The following is a 7907-nucleotide window of genomic DNA, read 5'->3' on the forward strand; positions in this document are numbered from 1 at the left end:
GAACTGAGCTTCTCTTGTCTGGTTAGGAGGTTCCTCAATTCATTATCCCACTTTATTAGTGCCATAAAACACAAACATCTGATCTTACACGTTTTTCCTCCTACAAGATGGAATTTAGACATCTAAGCGCAGATCCTTGCAATGCATTATCCCACTATTATTTCTACAGTGATATGCATAAAGATGGAAGTGAGCATAACAAAGCACTTGGATTTAACCTCAAAAGCACTCGGTTTTAACCTCTAAACAGAGCCACGTATCAGTGAACTTATCCCAAAGGAAGCATTCAAAAATGTCACAAAATTTAAATATTTTTTGCCATTATCTGCAATTTAAGGGAAAACAAGTGTACAAGCACAATAACTACTGAATTATGGAGTTCCTGAACTCTTTCCAAAACAGAGGACTTACACACTACTACTACTAGGCCTTTTTTTTAATTATTACGACAAGAAGCGAACAGGCAAAGACATCCCCAATTCTTCAATGATCTGCATGCGCTCATCAGCGTTCCGCGGATATCTCGATGGGCACTTCATCTTGGGATCCAAGTCACCACAGCGCAAACATACCTTCCTGTCGTGCAGAGATATCTCCGCCATATTAACTGCATGTTTCATGACACACCTGATGAATCGCACAAAGATGTCGTCAGGTTGGAAGCCATAGATGGTGAGCTTAACCAGATTCTTGTGCTTGAAATCAAGGGCATGTGGCTTCCACTCCACGTCTGCCTTTTCACAGTAACCATTTCTCTTCCGAAACTCTTCATCTCTCGCCATTACGCACCAATGATCCCATACTGTGATGCACATCTCTTTTAGGGATGGTGCAGCTTCAAGAATAAACATTGTCCAAGCTAAATCACATCCTTCAGGAAGATTGTCCAGAATCACATGTTGTAGTTTGCTGAGCACAGGCCTAAGCAGCTCCGGGCTTTCTGGTAGAACCCAAATCTGGGAAAGAACAAATAATTTGCAAACTGAGTGCAGGTTGCATATAAATCACATTGTTAACTTATAAGCTACTATTGTTATTACATATATAACCATCCTATATAGAGTGAAAATGGACAGGTATGATTCAAATGACTAATTATTAGTACCTTTTCACTCTCAAAATCCAGATGCAGATCGCTTATGGAAGGAACATTACCAAGGAGCTGATCTAAAAAAACTGGTCTTCTTGATGATGGGACGCCTGCACTGTTTGGATCGACCTAATTTGAATCCCCCCTTCCCCTCCTCTGTTTATTTGATCAACCAGCGGCCCCGCCAACTTATGCGGACTAATGGCCGGCAAGCCCTCCTCCAAAAGGGAGGACGATCCTGATTACAACTTGTCAATAGACAGACTCTTCCCCGATTACAGAAGGAAATCAACCACGCATAATAGCCAGGCCCAGGCAGCGGAGGTGGTGGCAACGAAGGAGAGCGGTCGTGGCCGGCCGTCGCAGGGGATGGCGGCGGAGGAGAGTCGTGGTGGCCGGAGACGGACGGCGGGTGTGGGCTAGGGTGGGTTGTCGGAGGGGATGACGGCCATACTTCTTCGGCCCAGCCACAGAAGAACAGAGCTTTTTCTTCAGCTGCATAGTACTGGGCTGGCCCGTTTTCACCGCTCTCACGCTCGCTTTCTCCTCCGACAACCCACCAGGCCACCCTACCAGTTTCTCTATTCATTTATTTCCTAGGTGCCCAGTCATCGGTCAATGTGGTCAAAACCACTTGACTAATTTAAAATTGAGACCGCGGTTGATTTTTGAACCGCATGGTTAGTGTAGGGTGTATGTCAACCGGTTTTGAAGTCGGAGTCAAGTTTTAAACCGAGTGGTTAACTCAAAGTTGAAATGTAGACTTCTCTCATATATAAACGACATGGAACTATGTTTCAAAAAAAAACACTTGGAACTAAGCGACATTTCGCCGTTAAATCCCGCACGACTCCTCTCTCTCTCTCTCTCACACACACACAGAGAGAGAGAGAGAGTAATTAACTCACCGTTGCATCTTAATTTCCCACATTATTGTTTTTTGGAACTTGCCTTCCGCTATTTATCAAGAAGAAAGAAAAGACATACACCGTTGTCTGTGTCAAACCCGGCCAGGGCACACGTCCTGAGTCTCCTCTCCACTACATTCGAATGGCCTGCAAAATGCATCTCTCGCCCAAACTCTGGCATCCACTGCACCTTAATTACATTTATGTTTTATTTTTACCCATCCTGTACTGGGTGGAGTACTGCAATATTGACAGCAGCTCAACCTAGGAAGATGAAACTCGCAGGAACACAGTAGTTTGTTTTAACCAACACATGCTCCAGTTTATTGTTAAATAATGCTTAGAGGAATTTTCATTTTTTTCGAACATATTTTCCAATTTCATGAACATTTTTTTAAATCACTAACAATTTTCGTATTCATGAACATTTTTTTATGTAATTGTGAACATTTTTCAAATTTGCGACATTTTGTACAAATTCAGGAACATTTTTCGAATTCACAAAATTTTATTCTAAAATTTGCTATTTTAAAATAATATGAACATTTGTTTGAAACTCGTGAACATTTTTTTGAATCAACACACATTTTTTTAATCGACAATCATTTTTTTGGTGAAAACATTTTTTTAAATTCATGATCTTTTACGAGCATTTTTGCGTGATGCATGAACATTTATTTTAATTCATGAACATTCTTTGAATCAGCATACATTTTTTCTATCGATATACTTTTCTGTAATTCACGAACAGTTTTTGATTATTGTGAACTTTTTAAAAATAAATCATGATTTTTCTTCAACCCGCAAACATTTGTTCCAAATCATGATATTTTTAATTCATGAACACTTTTTCAAACTGCTAGCAATTTGAAAGAAGAAACAAAAAAACCAAAAATAACAAAGGAAATAAGAAACACAGGGGCGCGCCTCCCCATATGGGCCAGCCCAAAAGCACGCGTAGAGAGGTCCCCGCGCTTTGGGCCATGTGCGGGTGGGGCGTTTCAGTTCTTTTTTCGTCCTTTGTTGTTTCTTTTTTAACTTCGAACAATGTTCAAGAATCTAAAATTAAAAAAAATGTTCGGGGTTTCAAAACAATTTCAAAATTTTAAGAAAAATCATGAAATTTATAAATCTCCCTGAATTATATGAAATGTTTTGAATTTCAAAAATGTTCCTAATTCAGTTACATGATTTGAAAAAAAATGTTTATAAATATGAAAAAAGATGTTCGTTTTAAGGTGTTCATGAATTCCAAGAAAGTTCGGAATTCCAAAAAAAGGTTCTCGGATTTTTAAAAAAAAAAATTCCTGAATTCCAAAATTATGGAATCTCCAAATTACAGCCGGATTTCAAAGTTTCCAGTAGCCACACTACAATTAAAGCAACTGTTGTTAAAAATGAAGGATGAAGGTTAAATGAACAAGAAGATAATGCTTTCAGTTGGCCTTGAACGACGTATGTAAAACATTCAATCAACAGGTTTTCTGACGATTCAATATGTAAACAGATTATTATTATTATACATAAAACACACGGTCATGGCCAACCCCCCTCAAGAAATCTCGCCCGGATAAAAGCAAAAAATCTAATAATAACAAGGTCGACAAGGAGTGACCAATTGAGGAAACAAACGAGGAAGACCAATCCCAGATGAAAACAGTTTCCGACGCCATCGAATATAACATGACAAAGCAGGGTAAACACAACCTTAGTCAGAAGTTCAACAGGAAAAGAAAAACATGACCTTGGTCAGCATAACAGACTTTTCTTAGCTTACTGGTCAGTGGTCACTACAGTAGGTGCAATATGAACTGCGCTTTGTACTTGAGGTCTACCTTACAGCGCATTAAACAAGGCAACTTTTGCGCACTTAAGGGTGTTATCCAATAACAACATGTGTTGCTCTAAAGGAAGGAATGCACATCAATACTGAGAGGTTGTATACTTGGGGAAATGGATTTCCACAGCTGAGCACATCTCGTTGTGGACTTTGTTCCTGACCGAAATTTTCTGCTTGCTTGTCCATGGGTATCTCGATGGCTTTCGAACCATGTGCTGACATATCTTGCACACCGGCCTGTTATGCAAGTAGATGTTCTCAAGATTCACTGCTGCTTCCATTACATTTTTTATGTAACTCATAAACTTCTCTTCTGTCTGAAACCCAAAAATCCTGAGCACAGCCAAGCTGTGGTGCTTGAAACCAGATGCAGATCCGCCACATTCTAATCCACTATCCTTGGGCTCCTCGCTATACGAATACTTCTTCCTCTCCTCTTCATCCAGTATTGTATCACAGAAATGATCCCACACCTGCATGTAATCGTACAAAATATAAATTTTGTCAAGGTAAGAAGAAATATTTTTGTGACTTGCTTATTTAATTTGGTCCAGAAAGTTTAAACTCTGAAATGAGACTACACTTCCGCAGCTTGAATGTAACATGAGCATGCATGCGATGTAAACAAAAGAGGTTTGGGATTAGGTACAAAGACTTTACTCTGATGCATAGCTCCTTAAGGGAAGGTGCGCCTCGGAGAATGAACATTGTCCAAGTCAGATCACATTCTTCTGAAATGTTAAGCAAACTAACAATCTGTAGTTTGTGGAACACATTGAATAATTCTCTTGGAGCCTCAGGTTTAATCCAAATCTGCAAACAAATAAAGAGATAGAAAAAAGATTGGAGCCTCACACTGACATGATCAAGGAAAATAACGTGCATCATCAAAAAGAATATACAACCTGTACTAACCTTTTCGCTTTCAAAGTTCAAACGCAGGTCCCTTACGGCGACTTTGCCAAGAAACTCACTTAATTTGAGCATCTTGTGGTACGAAAGAGCCGTATTACTGATGCTCACACTCTTGAGCAGTGGGACATAACCAAAAGACAAGGGATCGTGCTGAGTGATCCAATCAGAAAATGTCAGAACAGTGAGCTTTGGTAGCCACTTCAGATCAACCCTCTCAAATTCGCTGTCGACAATCTCAAGTTCACTGAGTTGCGAGTGTTCCAATTCTAGGAAAGATAACTTGCCCATGTCACAGTTCAGCAAGCGGAGGAACTCTAATCGCTTGCATGTACTGACAATTTCAGGTAACTCTGATTCAGCTAGCCTCAAATTCTGTAGCTTGAGGCCTGTGAGACCATTGAATGCGTTTGGACAAGTGTAAAAAAATGACATGAACTTCCTTGCGTAGTAGAGCAAATCTTTATCGGTGCATTGTCTAACTTCCTTCTTCGTCATGACTGTGAATTCAGCCAAACCGACATTCTGTGTTGCTATGGTAATGGCAACAGCCTGGCCGATGTAAACACAGTCATCTCCCAAGTAGAATTCCATGCGCAGGAGTCGAATGGTGTATAGATTTGTACGGCTCCTATTTCCCAATATGCTGTTAGTTGCTTCAATCATGGTGGAATTGGGATGAGCATCAAAGCAGGGTAAGTTCGACTTGTGAAGCCTGCGCTTAAAGGAATCGACTGTTATGACGATTTTGGAGAGCATAGCAGGGACCTCCATCCACCTACTGGAGAGGACACTGGTTCGTGCAACATCAGCAATGTCAAGACGTTCGACAATGTTGAGCAGGATATCATCGGGCAAATTGCTCAGCCAATCATGTCCATATTCTTCCTGCACCAAGCAAGGAAATAAAAGAGTTCATTTTTTGTTACAGCCTCATAGTTGCAGTTTTCGTAATTTCCACATGCAAAGATAGATTTCTTATAGTTTCCGGCCAAAAGATACAATTTTTATAATTTTTGGACACAACTATGCATTTTTTTTCTATATTTTCCACATGCAAAGATATATTTCGTATGTTTCATGTTTTTCGTCTCAATGTTTTCCACAAACGAAGATACAAAATTTATAATTCCAAGCAAATAAATGTATGTAAGTTTTACACCAAACACAAACAGATTGTTCCAACTTGTTTTTCTTGTACAGTCTAGCGAAAGGAAAAGGTAATAAAGAGGACAATGAACTCACTAGCAGCCAGTCCTTGGCGGGTGGTTTGGCCGTCGATCTGGCAGCCGGTCGCCGGGGATAGGTAAACGCCATCGCCGAAAGGGTTCTCAGATGTCCGACGGGAGCTGCTGATCTCCGAAAACTGGCGGGTACCGCGGTGCCGCCAGGCCAGATATATATAACTGCTGGGTTCCCGACACCGATGGAAACTCTCGTTTAAATACTGACGAAAATTCTATCTACACATCGGAAAATATCCGAAAGGGGAGAACGAATTCGAAAGAGGACCTGATTCTGATTGTAGCCCGGGAAGGACTGCTTTGAATCCGAATTGCCACCAAAAAAGGGAGCCGCTTGATTGCTTCGATTGCCGGTGGCTGCTGCTTCGATTGGGGAGTGCAGCTCCCAAAGGGGGAGCTGCTTATTTGGGCGCCTCTTCTCAAGCACCGGTGGATCCTCATTCGAGGCATCCGACGGCGACGGCGACGGCGAGAGAGTGGAGATCGGCGCACGGCCGGCGGCGGCGCATAACTGACACCCGATCCCCTTTGCTCTCTCGTGGAAGGAACCCTAGCGCCTGGTACGAGAGGGGCCGGCGTGGTTGGGAAGATCACCGTTTTATCCTGCGGCCTGCGGCGGAGGAATGATGGCACCGATGGGCTAAAGGCCCAACGTGGGATTACGTCCATACCTCCAACCATCTTCAAGATCAAAATGTTCCTGGATTTTATAAAATGTTTTATATTTGGAAAATAATTCAAAAGTTTAGGAAATGTTATAGGTATTAAAAAATCGAAAAATGTATTTGGCAACCCTGTGCCCTGTATCAAATTCGCCACACCACCTAGATGACGTTGATTTCCAATCCGATGCACGAGAAACGTTCCAGCGAGCAGTTTTGTTTTCTCTGTCGCTGGTGTGTGGGCCACCGCTCTGTCGCCCGTTTCACTCGTCGCCCGCTTCGCTCGAACCGTCTCCCCCGTCGTGTGCCCACTTAACCATCCCCTCCCCTCACCACTTGCCTCATTACTCTGGTAACGGCACGCGTCCGCTCTCTCTTCATCGACGGCGAGCGGCGGCGGCTTCTCCGGCCGATTCTCGGTGCTGGTCTTCTGCTCCACCGGTGAGTATCGACTCAATCGCCCTCTCATCCCAGTAGTTCGTGCGCCTCAACTCGTCTGATAACCGCGCGCCCGCTTCTCTGTCGCTCCGCCCCCGCTCTGTCTCCGTCGATGGCGAGCGGCGGCGCCTTCTCCGGCCGATTCTCGGCGCTAGTATTCTATTCCACCGGTTAGTATCGACTCAATCGCCCTGACATCCGCCCCCAGTAGTTCGCGCTCTGTTTCTCGACGCCATTAGTGGCGGGATGTTCGTCGGGATGGTCACATGTTAGAACAGACGAGAAACGCACCCAATGTGTTCAATTCGTGGTGCAGATGCGATTTGTTAGGCCCTGTTTCGCATGCACATCGTTTCGGTGATTAATTTGTCGTTTTCGATTTCGTGCCTAGTTGCCGTAATTTTTGAACTGATCCCCTCTGCTACACGGCTCGTTTCTGATCTCTAGGGTTTCGTTTCGATAGATGCAAAACCTTTATTGCATGAAGTTGGTAACAAAAACTACGGGGGGCTGGTAATTTTGCAGTTACTTGACTGGTAACTCACTGCAATAGGCAAAATTATGTTTTCTAGTGGTGAAAGGATGGTTCATGATTCACCATCAGTTATGTACCCATTCATGATTCTGATTTCTAGGGTTTTCTCTAAATGCTACACGGCTCGATTTCCCTGATTTTTGTTAGCACTATCAGCGGTGTCTTGTTTCATGATGCATTTTGTGGTTCTAACTGATGGATGTGCCATCATTTAACTCACATGAACTCCATTTGTGAATATTACCATCAGTGGTGTGAATAATTTATCAGGAGTCGAC

The 7907-nt window shown here is 42.6% G+C and overlaps 1 protein-coding gene across 2 annotated transcripts; it reads right to left on the reverse strand.

The window, feature by feature from the left end:
- Positions 1–3647: 3647 nt before the first annotated feature.
- Positions 3648–6574, reverse strand: LOC125515630 (uncharacterized). 2 transcript variants are annotated; one of them, XM_048681143.2, is made up of 5 exons: positions 6263–6574; positions 5996–6156; positions 4754–5638; positions 4499–4651; positions 3648–4311 (listed from the first exon to the last, which is right to left on the reverse strand). In XM_048681143.2, the coding sequence occupies exons 2-5, from the start codon at positions 6065–6067 to the stop codon at positions 3922–3924; spliced, it is 1500 nt and encodes a 499-aa protein (XP_048537100.2). In that variant the 5' UTR covers positions 6068–6156; positions 6263–6574; the 3' UTR covers positions 3648–3921. The 2 variants fall into 2 exon arrangements, with proteins under 2 accessions (XP_048537100.2, XP_087385329.1); XM_087529203.1 differs by having other exon boundaries at positions 5996–6159.
- Positions 6575–7907: the final 1333 nt, after the last annotated feature.

Source organism: Triticum urartu, chromosome 6A, assembly GCF_056163025.1.
Source record: "Triticum urartu cultivar PI428250 chromosome 6A, HENAU_Tu73, whole genome shotgun sequence".
Classification (NCBI taxonomy): domain Eukaryota; kingdom Viridiplantae; phylum Streptophyta; class Magnoliopsida; order Poales; family Poaceae; genus Triticum; species Triticum urartu.